The following is a 17838-nucleotide window of genomic DNA, read 5'->3' as shown; positions in this document are numbered from 1 at the left end:
CTTTCTTTGGAACAGGAGTTCACCGTAGCATGTAAGAAAACTTGGAGCCAACCCCCCCACCCCCCGAGATTTGAAAACTATTAATCACGGCTAAATTAAGACAGTTAATCAACCCCCCAGAAACTGACAAAAGATTGTCCCTCGGGCATTTTACCTTGAACATCTTTAGAAAATGATAGTTCCAGCTTTCCACTTGGCTACTCCCATAAGCTAATTCATTTTCTCCCGAAGCAGCTCAAGGTCAGCTTTTATGACAGTGTCAGCCTTAAATGATGCCTCGCCTCCGTCCCGCTCAGCTGTTGTGACCGACACTGATAGCTGAGTTGTCAAGGAGATGCCACCGGCCTCTCAGGCGGGAGGTTAACTAAGGAGAAGGAGCTTAATGCCTCAGACCTTCATCCATCTTCATTTGGGGAGCAAAAAGATTCCCGCTGCAGCCGCCGCCGAAAGGTGATTGGGAGCATCTGCAGGGAAGGTGGAGAAACAAGAGGAGAGGGCCGTTCCTTCACTGGTGCCCCAACGCACGTGTCTGATCTCTGCCGTCATTTCCCCTCCCGTCTCATAAGAAGAGTGCATCAATTCTCCATCAATCAACAAGAAAAGAAACTGAAACTTCAGCAAAATTTCAGTGAAATTCTCATGGATGGGGATCAAAGTTTTGGGTGTGGAGCTGTGGGTTAAATCACAGAGCCAAGGGCTTGCCAATCAGAAGGTCGGCGGTTCGAATCCCCACGACGGGGTGAGCTCCTGTTGCTCAGTCCCTGCTCCTGCCCACCTAGCAGTTTGAAAGCACGTCAAAGTGCAAATAGATAAATAGGTACTGCTCCGGCAGGAAGGTAAATGGCGTTTCCGTGCACTGCTCTGGTTCGCCAGAAGCGGCTTAGTCTTGCTGGCCACTTGACCCGGAAGCTGTACACTGGTTCCCTCGGCCAATAAAGCGAGATGAGCGCCACAACCCCAGAGTCGGTCACGACTGGACCTAATGGTCAGGGGTCCCTTTACCTTTACCTTTACTTGACTTTAAAGTGCAGTGGATGCTTGGGTTGCGAACGTGATCTGTGCGGGAAGCATGTTTGCAACCCGCAGTGTCCGCAACCTGCAGTGCCGTGTCTGCACACACACGGGTTGCGATTTGGTGCTTCTGCACATGTGCAAAGCGTGATTTAGCGCTTCTGCGCAAGTGCCAAAACCTAGAAGTAACCCGTTCCGGTACTTCTGGGTTTGGCACAGTGCGCAACCCGAAGCGTCTGTAACCCGAGGTATGACTATATGTATAAGAAAACAATAAGAACCTGCTAGATCAAGCCAATGGCCCATCTAGTCCTCTCGTTCTCACAGTGGCCAACTGGATGCCTGTGGGAAACCAGCAAGCAGGATTTGAGCACAGCAGCAACTGTGGAATTGAGAAGCATCTTTCCCTCTGACCATGGAGGCAGAACATCGGCATCTTGGCCAGCAGCCGTCAAAAGCCTGCTCCTCCTCCATGAATTTGTCCAACTCTCATTTAAAGCCATCCAAGTTGGTGGCCATCTGCCTCTGCATATTCTAACTATGCTCCCTGTGGAGAAGTAAGCTCAGTCCTCAATGGCATCTCCAGACAGATGGGGAGCTCCTCTTCCGCATCTCATCTCTGCCTCGGCTTCTTCATTGGCCTGTGGAACTGAAGACTGCTATCACTGAAAGGCCAGAGTGAAGCCCACCTCAGTGAAGCAGGCAGCGCTGGCCCACGGTTCCAGCATAGGTCAGCCAAGGGTGAACACCTGGATGAACGGAAAGCCAGGAACGGGCAATCTCCGCCACCCAAATGTCCCCCTGGACTCAGCCACGGGCACAACCTCCTCACAGGGGTTGACCAAACCATTGAGTGCCTGGATTCCTTTAGCGGAATACTCTTCACATAGGGATGGCAAGAGCGTCCCCCCATCCCTATCACCTGAACCAGAGCCTATCCGCAACCTTACAAGTTGTGACGATTTGCTACGCAGCAGGCGAAACCCAAATGGCACCAGCCAATCAGCCAAGTGGGGAAAATTCCTGCCATGCCCCTGTCCCAATGACAGACGACACACAATGGCATAGCAAGGTCAAGCGCAAAGCCCTAAAAGTAGGGAGAGGTGGGCAAGTGTTCCGAATGCATGCACTTAAAGACGAAGCTCTGGGTCACGTGCATGGGCATAAATATATCCCTTGATCCGTTTGGACTGCGTCCCATTGGCCAGATTGCACCCAGCTACGAGGGACCTACTAATCGGGTTTTGTGGCTGACTGATCATACCCACTCACAACACAGGGTGTTGGTTTCCAGGTCTCACTGCAATACGTGCCCTCTTTAATGGAGGACCCGATTTCTCACATCCCATCATGTGCAAAAGGTCCAGAAATAAAGATTTAGGTGCATCTCTTCAAAAGGATGCAGAAAATAATTAGGCTAGCATTTTAGAGTTTTGTTTTGTTTTTCAAAGAGGCACATGTACCAGTAATTGAACGTAACAACCTAAGATGAGCCTTCTGACTCAGGCCAGTGGTCCATCTAGTCCAGCATCCTGTTCTCACAGTGGCTGACCAGATGCCCATTGTGGTGAAACCTGCAGGCAGGATATGAGCACAAGAGCATTGTCTCCACCTGTGGCTTCCAGCAACAGGTATTCAGAAGCATGGCTGCCACTGACCACGGAGGCAGAGCAGAGCCATGGAGGCATGGATAAGGAACACAAAGAGAAGAAGTGTGTGCAGGGGGAGAAAGTAATTGGAAAGCCTCTGCATAGAGCAGCTGGGTGCAGATTCTGTTGCTGAGCACCTAAAGAACTGAGCCCACTCATATTTATTATTGAAACTGATCTTAATGATTTGTTGTTGTTTAGTCGCTTAGTCGTGTCCGCTTCTTCGTGACCCCCTGGACCAGAGCACGCCAGGCACTCCTGTCTTCCACTGCCTCCCACAGTTTGGTCAAACTCATGCTGGTAGCTTCGAGAACACTGTCCCACCATCTCGTCCTCTGTCATCCCCTTCTCCTTGTGCCCTCCATCTATCCCAACATCAGGGTCTTTTCCAGGGAGTCTTCACTTCTCATGAGGTGGCCAAAGTATTGGAGCCTCAGCTTCAGGATCTGTCCTTCCAGTGAGCACTCAGGGCTGATTTCCTTCAGAATGGAGAGGTTGGATCTTCTTGCAGTTCATGGGACTCTCAAGAGTCTCCTCCAGCACCATAATTCAAAAGCATCAGTTCTTCGGCAATCAGCCTTCTTTATGGTCCAGCTCTCACTTCCATACATCACTATTGGGAAAACCAGAGCTTGAACTATAGAGACCTAATCTTAATGATTACTCCCTATATAAGGCCATCTGGTTGATTTGGTCTGCTAGATGCCACTGTTACATATTCTGTGAAACCAAAGGACACCGAATAGAGATGGCAGAAGATGGCTTTTGGGTTGTTTTTAGTATGTCACCACTAGGATCGCCATTATTTCAAACCCAGGCTGAAAAGTTGTTAAGCTTTTTTGGCATATTAGCAGCAATGAAGTTTGGGGTCGGATTTTAAGACCAGCAATTTCCTGGACTTTCTAAGCAATTTTTTGCCTGGACACGGCTTCCAACTGCAGTATTCCAGCAGATATGTCTGGGAAATTGCGAATGTATGCCAACCTTGGTCACTACCTGCTGTGAACATTGTTTCCACAACGGAAGGGATAGAATTATTCTGCGTAGTTGTAATAATAGCGATCGGTTGCACATGCACTGGTCTGTTAACAGTGCACAAAGCACATTTCCCTATGGGTACCCAAAGAGGCCTAGTCCATATTTAGCAGCTGAACATATCCTTATATTGTCTACATATATTGGCTGGGAGAATCATAGAGTGGTAGAGCTCCAAGGGTCCCCTAAGGATCATCTAGTCCAACCCCCTTGCAATGCAGGAATATGCAGCTGTCACACACAGGGATCAAACCTGCAACCTTGCTGTTATCCGCACCGCGCTCTAACCAACTGAGCTCTTGTATTCCTGTCATTCTTATGAAGAACCAGATAATAAGGAAGCAGCTGGAATTTGAGAAATGAGAAACACAAAGGTTTTGTCACCCATCGCAACCATGATCCCTCCACTGCCAGGCAGGGCGACAGGGAACGTTTACAGATTGAAAGTCCTTGGGGATGAAGACTATATGACAAATTAATACGGAAAAGAATAGCACATTTGTTGTTGATGCGTCTCTATCCCGTGGCCGCTTGATACAACAGCTTCACTGCATCGCTTGGGCAGATTATGCTCAGCGGGCAGCGATATGAAAGGCTGCGTCAGCTCAGTTTTGAAATGTGAATGCCGATCGCAGGGAAGCACATCAGTTGCCGGGGGCTTATCTCAGCAGCGCAGCCGAGTTAGACGCAGCAGGAAGGGAGGAGGGCAGGAGCAGATCCGGCAAGGGGCAAGAGGAGGGCAGAAGGTCTGGGGTGGATGCCACACGAGGGCAGGCTGGGGGAGGAAGGAAGGAAGAAGGGAGTTTACACCCGGCCAGTTTTCAACTCTTCAGGTGGAATCCAGCAGGAAAATTCCCTTTCCGGGTTTAAGTATGGAGCCAGATTCCCAATTAGTCAGACTTTTACATCAGTTTTGCATTACAGGACAAAAGTATCTGTGAGACCATATCTATTAGCATACCACCAACAACATAACACAGCACAACAACACAAAACATCATTTTGGCTGCTTATTCTTTGCCCAGCCACCTTTGGTCATCATCTGCCACCCAACCACAGCCCTTGAAAGTTTTTGTGTTTTTGTTTTGCTGTGCATGCAGAGCCCTCCTTGCACCTTATCTGTCAGTTATTCTCCATTCTAGCATTGAGCATGAAAGGTAAAGGCAAAGGGACCCCTGACCATTAGGTACAGTCGTGACTGACTCTGGGGTTGCGGCGCTCATCTCACTTTACAGGCCGAGGGAGCTGGCGTACAGCTTCTGGGTCATGTGGCCAGCATGACTAAGCCGCTTCTGGCGAACCAGAGCAGTGCACGGAAACGCCATTTACCTTCCCGCCGGAGTGGTACCTATTGATCTATGTGCACTTTGACATGCTTTCGAACTGCTAGGTTGGCAGGAGCAGGGACCGAGCAATGGGCGCTCACCCCGTTGTGGGGATTCGAACGGCCGACCTTCTGATCGACAAGCCCAAGAGGCTCAGTGGTTTAGACCACAGTGCCACCCCGTCTCTATCATTGAGCATGATGCTCCTCCTAAAACTGGTTCTTACCAGTTTTGTGGTTGGGCCAGACCCCCGTGTACCTGAAACTGGCCTCACTGGTTTCTCAGAATTTCTCCCTCACATGCCTGCTCAGAAGTAAGGCTCACCATAAAGCAGAAGAGTACTGCTCACAACATATGCCTTTGTGGGGATTGCGCAAATGTTCCATGCTTTTAATTTTAAAAAGTTGGGTTTTCTGCAGCCTGAGAAGCGATGGAAGGAACCTGGGGAAAGCAAGGCTTAGATGAGCGAGTCATGAAGACTTGTGGCATTTCAACAATGAATGACTTGTGCGGAAGCAGTCCTGGGGCTGGGAAACATTCCTGGACAGAACAGGTAGGTTTCCGGTGCCACCACTGAGAAGGCCCTTTCTCTGGCTGTCCCTTGCTTGGCCTCTGAAGGGAGCGGCATCTGGAGAAGAGAACTAACTTTCAAAAGAAGCCCTTGCTTATTTATTTATTTATTTTATTTCATAAAACTTGAGACACCGCTTGATTGTTAAAAGAGAGAGAGCGAGCGCCCTCAGAGTGGTTAAAGAAAAAGATTAAAAAATAAAACTACTAATAACAAAAACAAACAATAATTTGAGACCAGTGCACACAGGAAGTCATTGCCTACTTCCACAGTAATTGAATCACAAATCTGAAATACGGTGTTTTGAGGTTCTTTCAGGATTTAACACAACATCTATCGAGAATCATGACCTGGTGGGATGGGCGTGCAAGAAGCAGACATGGAACAGAGTGCTACAGGTTGTAGAGGTTCCTTTGAGCCCAATATGGAAAAAATACAATTCAGCGATGCTTCCAGGACTACAGTTCCCAGAGTCATCTGAGTTACTTCTAAACCAGTTTAAGGCTGAAGAGTGATCCATGTGCCCACCAACAAGACTTGCAAATTCAGCGCCAGCCACTGCCCTTGTCAATGTGCCAATGAGCCAAAGGTCCAGGAATATTTATTTCGACTGCTGGGGTTGAGCTAATACCTCATCACCCCTAATAGATCACTCTGCATTACTGCAACTAATACTTTTCAAACATTAATTACCTGGTTACTCTAATACGTGGGTGCTTGGTTTTTTTTTAAAGCAGTTAATGAAAGCCAGCTGTAGTGGCTCAGAATAAAGATTAAGTAGCTGTTGAGTTTGTCTCCTTAGAATGGCCTTTTTTTTCTTTCCTATCAGCAAGCGAATCCAGCTGCCCTCGAAATGATTGACAGCCCTGTGATGTAATTAGCTGCATCTACAGTTTGCAAAACTCATTAAGAAGGGAGTGGGGTGTGGGTGTAAAGTTCAGAAACGTTCATATCAGAGCCATAGGTCAGTGACAGAACATTTGCTTTGCATGCAGAAGGTCTCAAGTTTAACACGGGTGGCACTGTGGGTTAAACCACAGAGCCCAGGACTTGCCGATCAGAAGGTCGGCGGTTCGAATCCCCGCGACGGGGTGAACTCCTGTTGCTCAGTCCCTGCTCCTGCCAACCTAGCAGTTCGAAAGCATGCCAGGGCAAGTAGATAAATAGGTACCACTCCGGCAGGAAGGTAAATGGCGTTTCCGTGCGCTGCTCTGGTTCGCCAGAAGCGGCTTAGTCCTGCTGGCCACATGATTCGGAAGCTGTATGCCGGCTCCCTCGGCCAATGAAGCAAGATGGGCACCGCAACCCCAGAATCGTCCGTGACTGGACCTAACAGTCAGGGGTCCCTTTACCTTACCTTTGGGAAAGACTCCCTGCCCAAAATCCTGGAAAGCAGAAACCAAGAAATGTTTAAATCTCTCTATTCTGCAGTCTCTGAATCATGTTAACAGGGAAATCAAAATGGTCTGAAACCATATGATCTATCTAGGTGCTAAACACATAAACCCAGATATTGCACAGCTATAGACTTCCATCTACCTCCAAACATCGTTTGACTTGTATTCTTAGCATTGTCTTCTAAGCACCCACCCCAATAAATTCATTTTTAGGTCCAATTATTTCACCTCCTATAGGATCAGAGTAACATAAAAAATATGATGTGATCCACAGCATGATCTTACTTTCTGGGGAATGGAATCTTACCCTGATTATTTAAAATGGCCAAGGCCAAACACTTGAGTAAAAATAAGAAATAATGCAGATTAAAGGGGGACCTTTGATGCAGAGCCCCTTTCTAAATGACAATATTCCATTTTAGAAAATTTAAGGTTTTGTACTATCCTGCTCTCACTTTTTTCTGCCCCAAATTTACCTTTGGAAGTTCCCTTTCAACCCTATTATGAGCCTTTTCATACGCAAAAATATAAAAATAGCAGACCCTTTAAGCTTATTACTCTTACAAATTAACTTTATTGTACTCCTTATATAATTTTACAAAATCGCTTTCACAAAACAGTCTTGATCCTCCTTAATCTATTAGCCAATAATTAAATTGATCCTCTTTGCAATTGTTGTTGCTGCCACAGCCTTGTAATCCTGGTTAAGAATTGCTGTTGGATAGTCTGATTTCACATTAGTGAGTTCTTTCCTTTCTTTCAATATCAAAACAATTTCTGCTGGTGGCCAGGATTCTGGTAGGTACTTATCATTTACTGTACTATTTATTACTACAGTCCAGTGGCGGAGGAACCCTCTCCAGCACCCGGGGTGATGTAGCCCATACGGACTGCGCATGTGCGGCATCCTGCGTATGCACACTCCATACGGAATGCCACACATGCGCAGTCTGTACAGGCTGCCACTCGCAAGCAGCATCCCATACGGACTGCGCATGTGCGGTGATTCTGCACATGCGCAGTCCGTACGGGATGCTGCACATGCACAGTCCGTACGGGCTGCCTCTTGCACAGCGACCGTACAGACTGCCACATATCGGGATCTCCACTCAGCCAGGCTGATAAAGCCTCATCTTCCAGCCGAGCCTTCGGAATCGCCTCCCGACGAATAATTAACGACCTGAGCCTTTGATGAGGCTCCAAGGCATGTTCCCACCCATTAAGCAGAGTTTCCGGCACAGGAAAGAGACGAGAGGTATGGGCTACACTGCTATGCTTTATTTCTAAGCTACGCAGACAGAAAAGACATCCTCTCTCTATGAAAGCAGAGAGCAACCAAACAAAGGAACAAAGGAAACAAAGGAACAGGAAACCACTAACGTCACATCCCGTCTCCTTTCCCGTGAGACTTCCAACAGCCTGGAAGGTCTCTGGAATGTAAACAGAGTCCTGTGACTCTAAGCAGCTGCTCAGTGGCAAACAGAAACTAACACCGCATGAGCGGCATCCTGTATGGATTGCGCATGTGCGGCAGCCCGTACGGTCACTGTGCGAGAGGCAGCCCGTACGGACGGTGCACGCATGGATGGCCATCTTGTCACCCCTCCCAGAGTGGCACCTGGGGTGGCCCGCCCCTTTGGCCCCCCTTCCTACAACACTGCCACAGTCAATCTAAGAACTATCTTCGTTATAAAAATGCTGAAGGAATTTTATGTGCCAGACCCTCCCCCTCCCCCAGTTGTGCTCATTTATTCCTGATGGTTCCAGCCTTTCTTCCAATTCTCCTCCCTTCCACTAAACTTATCCTTCAATTCCAGATTCTTAATTTTAAAAATGATTTCCTCCCACGCACCCTCCTGCTTTCGCTTACAATAGATCATTTCTCTTATTAATAAATCCTTCGTGTAAGCTTTACCAGCTTCCCAAATTATAAATGTATGCATCCCTGGGGTAAAATTCAGTACAAAAATTGTTTTATTTTTCTTTTAAGTTAATTCACAAATAAATCCTGAACCACCTCCGATCTGTGTGTTCCCCATCTTCTCTACCATGTAAACTGCAGGTTTCAAGGCTGTGTAGTCAAATATTATTCTGGCCAAAATCTCACATCGTGTCATGTTTTTAAAACATTTCTGGAGTTGCCGAGTAAAAAGATCTACACTTGCTCAGTGACTAACCTATTTTTCTCTAACCAAAAGCCCCGTTTTCTCTTTTTCTCTTCGTTCCTGAGTTAAGACCTCAAGAATTTACCGGGCCACAATCAAGTTCCAGATTCATTAGTCAACTGAAAAAAATAAACAATCACATGTTTAACTAGGGCTTATTTTCTCAGTCGTTATATAACGGCTGCATTTGCCTTGCTTATGAAGTCCCTTTCTCAGCCTCTGCCACAAACTCCTTATCGCCTTTTCCCGAATTAGTCACTGTCCGTTTGCAAAACATTTGACAGTCCAACCACCTTGTTCCATTTATATTTAATGCTTTGCTCCTCATAATATCCATTAAGAATTTATCATCTTTGTCCTGTTCAAAGTCACCAAAACAAGGTCCGCTGATGCCAAGGGCAGGATCCAACAAAGCGTTGAGTGGACATTCTGTCAGTGGTAGGATTTCTAGTTGCACAGTGGAATGGTCTCCTCTGTGCCTCCCACATAATAATAATAATAATAATCCCCTTGGAGCAGATTTGGGGAAGGTGGGGTGTGGGAGCAGAGGGGCAAAAGTCCCAGTACATCAGCAGAAATCCTTGCACTGACAGGATGAGATAACTGAATACTATCCTAAAATTTCCAAACAATTTACTGTTAATCGGTTCCCTCATCCGAAAATTTCGCCCATTATTTGGTCCCCAGTAGACACGTTCTAAAACTGAACTAAAAGCACCAAAACGAAGCTATTTCTTTTCTTGTGCATACTGTAGCTATTTCACAGAATAATAAACTTACAGGGCTGGAAGGGACCCAAAGGGCAGAGTGCCTCAGTTCCAGATTTGTCATTGTCACCTGTGGTCATCGAACATGGATTGCTGCACAAAGCCAATCATTTCTATTGTGGGTGTTTTTTGTGGTTCTCAAAAGAGAGAATCCTTTGGTTTTGGAGATGTATGGCATAGGCTGGGCCAAAGCTTATTTCGGATGCAGTATTGTAACACACCCTCCAACATTTCTCTGATGAAAATAGGGACATCCTGTTCTATAGTAGTAGGAGGAGTAAATTTATTGTTTATACCCTGCCCACATAACTGGGTTGCCCCGATGAAAATAGGGATATCATAAGGAAAAGCGGGACATTTTGGGATCAAATCAGAAACCTGGATGCCTTCTGTAAATCTGGGACTGTCCTTGGAAAGCAGGAACACTTGGAGGGCCTACTGTAATAATAATAATAATAATAATAATAATAATAATTATTATTATTATTATTATTATTATTATTATTATTATTATTATTTATACCCCGCCCTCCCTGGCCAGAGCTGGGCTCAGGGCGACAAACACCAATAAAATCACAGTAAAAACATAATGGGGGGGGAACCAATTTAAAATACAGGTTAAAATGCAATTTAAAATGCAGCCTCATTTTAAAAGTAGCCAAAACGATAAGGGGAGGGCAACATAAGGGTCAGACTGAGTCCAAACCAAAGGCCAGGCGGAACAGCTCTGTCTTGCAGGCCCTGAGGAAAGATATCAAGTCCTGCAGGGCCCTGGTCACTTGTGACGGAGCGTTCCTCCAAGTTGGGGCCAGTACTGAAAAGGCCCTGGCCCTAGTTGAGACTAATCTTGCGACTTGGGACTTCCAAAGTGTTGTTATTTGTGGACCTTAAGGTCCTCTGCGGGGCAGATCAGGAGAGGCAGTCCCATAGGTACGAGGGTCCTAGGCATAGCTGTCAACTTACAGATTTGAAAATAAGGGATCAGCAGCCTCGAAAATAAGGGATCCGCAGCCAAAATAAGGGATTTTCCGAGCACAGGTATGTTCAACTTCTGAGCCCCTCCAAGCCAAAGGCAGAAAGCCCAGCCAGCAGCCAAACGAAGCCTCAAGCGGTGGTTCCCACAGTGCAGCAACCCGGCAAAGGGGATGCAGCAAGGACACCACCGTCATCTCTCCGCTGGGAAGCGCTGAGCAAAGGCGAGTCTCCAGGCAACGCGGCCAATTTGATTGGCACAAGGCATGCAAGCTCCACCCCCAGTCGTTCTTAGACTCCTTATTGGGTGAGCAACGCAGCCAAGCAACACAGTTGGAGCCTCGCACCTCCCTGGCTGGCAGGGGGGGAGGGAGAGGAGCTGTTTCCTTTGAAACCCGGGAAATTTAAGGGACATCATCAATAAGGGACAGAAGCAGGACACAGTGCTGGGATAAGGGACTTTCCTGCCAAATAAGGGAAGGTTGACAGCTATGGTCCTAGGCTGCGTAGGGCTTTAAAGGTCAAAACCAGCACCTTAAATCTGACCCTGTACTCCACCGGGAGCCAGTGCAGTTGGTAAAGCACTGGATGAATGTGATCCCACAGCAAGGACCCCATAAGGAGTCTCGCCGCGGCATTCTGCACCCGCTGGAGTTTCTGGGTCAGCTTCAAGGGCAGCCCCGCGTAGAGCGTGTTACAATTATCAAGAACCTTGATTGCTTATTACTGAATTTCTTGTTTTTGAAATTTTCACCAGGAAACCTTGCAAGATTTCAACCAGCCGCCCTTCAACCCCATAAGGTCAAAACTGCATGAGTTAAATGTGCCCATGATGTGGTTGTGCTGCATTTCTTCCTCAGCTGAAAGCCCCTGCCTCTTAAGAGCTTCCTGGGTATGTTGAAAAATTAACCGAAAGGACAAGAATTGTGCATACGTTGAAAGACAAAGGAAGGTACACATTTCCCATGTTTGTTTTTTATTCTGCTTCTTTCAGCCTAAGGCTTTGCTTTTCTGACGAAAGAGGCCCACCATGCTCCCAGGAACTTCGCTTCCCCTTGCTAGCCACTGTGCCTTCTGTTCGGAAAACAGGACATGGTGACTCCTGGGGATATCTCTTGGGGATACAGGTGGCTCTGCCACTCAGGTCTCTACGATTCCAGGAACAGCTCATGACTCACAGGGTAAGCTGGGCCTTAGCCATTGACTAACTGTCTGCTCATATAAGGACCTTCTTCTCTTTCCCGCTGTTGCACCTGCTATTCCCCGGGGTTCTCAGGTTCACTCGGCTCAGGATTTTCAACCTGGTCTTCTTCAGGTACTTGGTCACCGTCCTGGGGTTCTTCCACTGCTTCTCCGGTGTTATGAAATGAAGACTCTTCAGTCTGCAGTTGCTGAGATACCAGCGACCTGCCTGTTCTTTTGTTGACAAAGGATCCTTTGGCTAGAGAAATGGAACTGTAAGTCCGCTGAGATACGTTGTCCTCTCCATCCACGGCGGCTGCTGCTATGCTCTCCAGGGCTGCTTCGCTCAAGCGATGGCTCAGCTCTCCCTCAGCATCCTCCGCTTCCTGGAGCCCCTCTTCCTTCTGGTCATCAGAAGCTGGCTGGTTAACAGGACTGGGTTCTTGCTCCAAAGGAATCTGGCTGCCACGGCGGGATCCTTGGCTGTGCCTCGACTGCTGACTAGCACGGCGGGATTCCTGGCTTAAAGGTGGCAGCTGGTCTTCTTCAGGCTTTGCTTCAGCTGTAGCACTGTCCTGATGCACTTCCAAGGCCTTGGCCACCACTCCCTCGCCGCCAGCGCCAAGTCCAGATGGCTTTGAAACAATTGCGGCCTCTTCCAGTGCTATTTGATTCAGGGCTGAAAGTGAAGTGACTGTTGTCTGCTGACCGTGGCTTACCAAAAACTTGCCTGTCTTCCTGTTCAGCCAAATTCCGTCCGGGAGAGAAACTATGCTGTACGTCTGCAGAGCTACATCCTCCCCTTCGGTAAATGACACAATGCTCCCTAGCGTTCCTTGGCTTTCGGAGGGACCTGGTTGTTCAGTTATTTCACCCACAGATAGGTGGGTATGTAGTGGAGATTCATGCTGTGCAAATAGCTGGCTCTCTTTGCGGGACCCTGGCATCTCCACCTGTTGGCTGTCTTTCCGGGACCCTGGCATCTCCACCTGTTGGCTCTCTTTGCGGGACCCTGGCATCTCCACCTGTTGGCTGTCTTTCCGGGACCCTGGCATCTCCACCTGTTGGCTCTCTTTGCGGGACCCTGGCATCTCCACCTGTTGGCTGTCTTTCCGAGACCCTGGCATCTCCACCTGTTGGCTGTCTTTCTGAGACCCTGGCATCTCCACCTGTTGGCTGTCTTTGCGGGACCCTGGCATCTCCACCTGTTGGCTGTCTTTCCGGGACCCTGGCATCTCCACCTGTTGGCTGTCTTTCCGAGACCCTGGCATCTCCACCTGTTGGCTGTCTTTCCGGGACCCTGGCATCTCCACCTGTTGGCTCTCTTTGCGGGACCCTGGCATCTCCACCTGTTGGCTGTCTTTCCGAGACCCTGGCATCTCCACCTGTTGGCTGTCTTTGCGGGACCCTGGCATCTCCACCTGTTGGCTGTCTTTGCGGGACCCTGGCATCTCCACCTGTTGGCTGTCTTTGCGGGACCCTGGCATCTCCACCTGTTGGCTGTCTTTGCGGGACCCTGGCATCTCCACTTGTTGGCTGTCTTTGCGGGACCCTGGGATCTCCTCCTGTTGGCTCTCTTTTGGGAACCCTGGCATCTCCTCATCTTGGTTATCTTTTGGGGACCCTGGCATCTCCTCCTGTTGGCTCTCTTTTGGGAACCCTGGCATCTCCTCATCTTGGTTATCTTTTGGGGACCCTGGCATCTCCTCCTGTTGGCTCTCTTTCGGAAACGCTGGCATCTCTTCTTGTTGGCTCTCTTTCCTGGACACTGGCCCTTCTGCCTGTTGGCTCTCTCTCCGGGACCCTGGACCCTCTGCCTGTTGGCTCTCTCTCCGGGACCCTGGACCCTCTGCCTGTTGGCTCTCTCTCCGGGACCCTGGACCCTCTGCCTGTTGGCTCTCTCTCCGGGACCCGGGACCATCTGCCTGTTGGCTCTCTTTCCGGGACCCGGGACCCTCTGGTTGTTGCCCACCTGTTTGCAACTCTGTATCTTGGGGCTCTTGGGCCTCTGGTTGGGGAGGCTGCTGTACTTCTGCCTCTGCTTCATCACCCCCACCAGGGACTGGTTCTTGTATTTCTTCCTCCTCTACCTTAACTTCACCCTGGATTTCATCACTCTCTGGGGGCTGATCCTCTTTAGCCTTTGGTTGATCACCTACTGGAAGAGGAGCCTCACCATATCGAGGGCCATATATTTTTGTTAGGTAGTCTATGAACAAACTCTCGCTGGTCTGTTGACTTGCAGATCTGACTTCTACACCAGTTTTTCTGTCCAGGTAGAATGTTTCCTCTTCAGGAAGTTTCTGATGGTCCTCTGGCTGCACTTGCTCCTTTTCAAGTTGTGCTGGCTTGTTCTCATCTGGCTGTTGTGGCTGTTGGCTGCCTCTCCGAGATTCCTGTCCAGTTAGCTGTTGGCTTTCATGTTGAGATCCTTGAGCATCTGGTTGCTGGCTTTCAGCCGTTAATTCCTGCCCTTCTGGTTGTTGACTCTCCTGCTGTGACTTCTTGCCTTCTACCTGTTGACTACCACGTCTTGATCCCTGTCCTTCTGCTTGTTGATTACTATGCCAGGATTCATGCTGGTTTTTGAGAGAGGTTCTACTGCTGGGTAAAGTGTCAGGAGGAAAGTCTGTCTGTTCATTTTTATGCATCAGTTCTTTATGTCTAAAAACGCTTATTTTGCTATCGGTCTGCAGTGTTTTGTCTACAGACATTTTAGTAGAAGCTTTTCTCTTTCCTTCCACCTGTGATTCCTTTCCTTCCACCTCTTGATCACCTTGCTGGGATTCCTGAACTTCATGGCTGCTGAGGCGAGCCTCTGCCACTTCTACTGGTTTAGCTTCCGAATCTTTGGGAGCAGCAATCACTTCTTCGGCAGTTTTCACTTTTTCTACAGCATCACTATCTGCATCTGGTTGGCGAGAAAGACGAAGAACTTCTGCCAGAGGCTTTCGCTCCCAGATTTTACTTGTCTGCTGACCTGTGCATTTCAATAACTTCCCTGTTTTTTTGCTGATCCAAGACCCATCCTCTGTCGGTTGTTGCTGCTTTGACTCTTGGCTGCTGACACGAGCTACTGCAGGTGGTTTTCCTGCTGCTTTCTCTACACTTTTCGGGTAACCAAGAGGTTGCAGAATTTCAGAGAGTGGCTTGTGCTCCCAAATTCTACTGGTCTGCTGGCTTTCACATTTCATAACTTTCCCTGTCCTTTGGCTAATCCATGTCATGTCCTCCTTGGTTTCAACTTCATTTATAGGTTGTGTTGTGGAAGGTCTATGGCTTTGTAGGACCTGGTGGCTAATGGATTGATGACTGCCTCGGCGGGATTCATGTCCTGGAAGCTGTTGGCTATGCCGGGATTCCTGGCCTGTGAGCTGTTGACTTCCACGGTGGGATTCATGTCCCGGAAGCTTCTGGCTATGCCGGGATTCTTGGCCTGTGAGCTGTTGACTTCCGCGGTGGGATTCATGTCCCGGGAGCTTCTGGCTATGCCGGGATTCCTGGCCTGTGAGCTGTTGACTTCCGCGGTGGGATTCATGTCCCGGAAGCTTCTGGCTATGCCGGGATTCCTGGCCTGTGAGCTGTTGACTTCCGTGGTGGGATTCATGTCCCGGGAGCTTCTGGCTATGCCGGGATTCCTGGCCTGTGAGCTGTTGACTTCCGCGGTGGGATTCATGTCCTGGGAGCTTTTGGCTATGCCGGGATTCCTGGGCTCCAGCTGGTTGACTACCTCGGCGAGATTCGTGTCCTGGTTGCTGCTGGCTATGCCTGGATTCCTGGCCTATTAAAGGTTGACTCTGACTGCCTCGGCGGGATTCATGGCCCGGGAGGTGCTGGCTATGCTGGCTGCCACGACGGGAGTCATGACCAAGTTCCTTTTTGAGAGATGACATGCTAGCACTTACGCTGCCAGGAGGCAAGTCAGGCTGCTGGTTTTCCTCTATCAGTTCCTTATGCTGAATAATGCTGATTTTGCTCTCAGGTCGCTCCACCTCACCTTTATCAGAACTTGTTGTCTTTGGGACATCTTGGTCCATTGCTAGGCCGTTATCTCCACTTTCCTGGTGTGGTGTCAACTCTTCGATTTCATCATTATGTTTCTCCTCCTCACTATCTTTGATTTCATCACTTTCTTTCTTTTCCTCATTGATTTCATGTGCATCTTCTTCATTAATTTCAACAATTTCCTCCTTGATTTCCTCCTTGATTCCATCATTATCTCCCTGTTCTTCAGTATCTAGCCCACCTTCATTTGCGTCACTGCTCTCAAGAGTTTCCTCAGGCTCATCCATTCTGCTCCCATCTGCATATGGCTATGCTAGGTTGTTCAGTCTCCAGAGCAGGACTTCTGGAGTTTCCCAAGGTGTCTGTTAACTACTCCAGTATGATGCTCTTTTCCTTCCTGCTTCTGTTCTTTATTCAGGGCTGCTCTTTACAAAAGCTATTCTGAGGCCCAGATGGATTCATGGCTCTTATATTTAAAAGCCCTGTGACTTAGTGCTTCATTCTGAGTGTGGCCGCCTTCCTCCAATGTGTTCCTTCCTTTCCGTTGCTAATAACTACCATGTTGTTCTAGAAGCTTCAGAACTTGGTTTCCATATATCTATGACATCAGTTATTATTCTGCTCCATCTGTCCTTTTATTTAACAACAAGCAGGACCTGAAGAGGGCTTCAGATAGAACCATACACTTGGAAAGTTTGTAAATGGCATTGGAGCCATCATCCTGAGGTGACAACAAGTGCAATTTAATGAGAAACCTCTTGTATTTTAATCCTGAAGACCTTAGCTTCTAGATCCTTAGATCACGGTCAGTTTTCTCATTTGTAAAAATGGGAATAGTAGTTTATCATTGTTGTCTGAATTGATTTTATATGCAATTTTTTAAATCACTAAATCACTTGGAGTTGTTCTATATCATTGTAGCACCCTGCTTGTGGTTAACGCTTAGCTGGAATGAAATATTTAACGCAGCATTAGAGAAATTAAAATAATAATTTATTTGTCAGACAAATAAATGAGAGACACAGTGGTATATGGTTACCAAAGCTCTGCCCACTCCAGCCCTGATGGTCAGCACTTATATTTCCTCAGCCCAGCCCCCTTGCTCCTCCTTTGGCTGCCTCTGTCCAATCAGCCTGGTTGAAATTTCTATTGGCTGTTTGCTAGAACCAATCATAAAAGATACACCCATTTCCTATTGCCTTTTATGGGAGACAAAGAGCTATATTTCCTTCTATCCATAAATGGCAAACAAGTAGCCATATATCTTACATTTACCTCGACAAGGCACCTTAATTAACATTTCACCTTTTGCCCTATTGCCCTATTCACTGCAAAACAGATGGCTAAAACAGATGGTGCATGGTTTTTTAATTTTTATCTTAAAGAGATCTTGGGTTCACCTTCTCACACACCATCTATGAAATAAGAATCTAACATAAGAATCTAACATTTCTTACTTTCTAAATCCTTTGCATAATTACATTTAAGCCAATATATTTCATACATTAACATATATAGCTTTTTAGAAGGAAAGGAAAGGCCTTTTCAAAGTAAAAAGGAACTTAGTAAAAGCTAAGTTCTCTAAGTTCTCTGGAGCTTCAAAGCAGCTTCAGAGAGAAGCCTCTTTCCCTAGCCAGCTGCTGTTTCTATTAGCTCTTGCCCTTTTAACCTTATGAAAATGTGGCTCAAGTTTAATGGGAGGCACAATAATTCTTACTATTTACCAACTCTTAATTGTGTTTTTGCAGCTTGATTGTAT

The 17838-nt window shown here is 47.7% G+C and overlaps 1 protein-coding gene across 8 annotated transcripts; it reads right to left on the bottom strand.

Moving 5' to 3' along the window:
• Positions 1-11851: 11851 nt before the first annotated feature.
• On the bottom strand, positions 11852-16612 carry LOC310761039 (uncharacterized protein). 8 transcript variants are annotated; one of them, XM_083610401.1, is made up of 3 exons: positions 13244-16612; positions 13172-13207; positions 11852-13135 (listed from the first exon to the last, which is right to left on the bottom strand). In XM_083610401.1, exons 1-3 carry the CDS (start codon positions 16364-16366, stop codon positions 12149-12151), a joined length of 4146 nt encoding a protein of 1381 aa, XP_083466527.1. In that variant the 5' UTR covers positions 16367-16612; the 3' UTR covers positions 11852-12148. The 8 variants fall into 8 exon arrangements, with proteins under 8 accessions (XP_083466527.1, XP_083466524.1, XP_083466525.1 ...); XM_083610398.1 differs by having other exon boundaries at positions 11852-13027; positions 13064-16612; XM_083610399.1 differs by having other exon boundaries at positions 13172-16612.
• Positions 16613-17838: the final 1226 nt, after the last annotated feature.

The sequence above is a fragment of the Podarcis filfolensis genome (genome assembly GCF_964270895.1).
Source record: "Podarcis filfolensis genome assembly, chromosome: 1".
Classification (NCBI taxonomy): Eukaryota; Metazoa; Chordata; class Lepidosauria; order Squamata; family Lacertidae; genus Podarcis; species Podarcis filfolensis.
The sequence above is the reverse complement of the archived record's forward strand: the minus strand, read 5'-3'. Positions and strand labels throughout refer to the sequence as shown.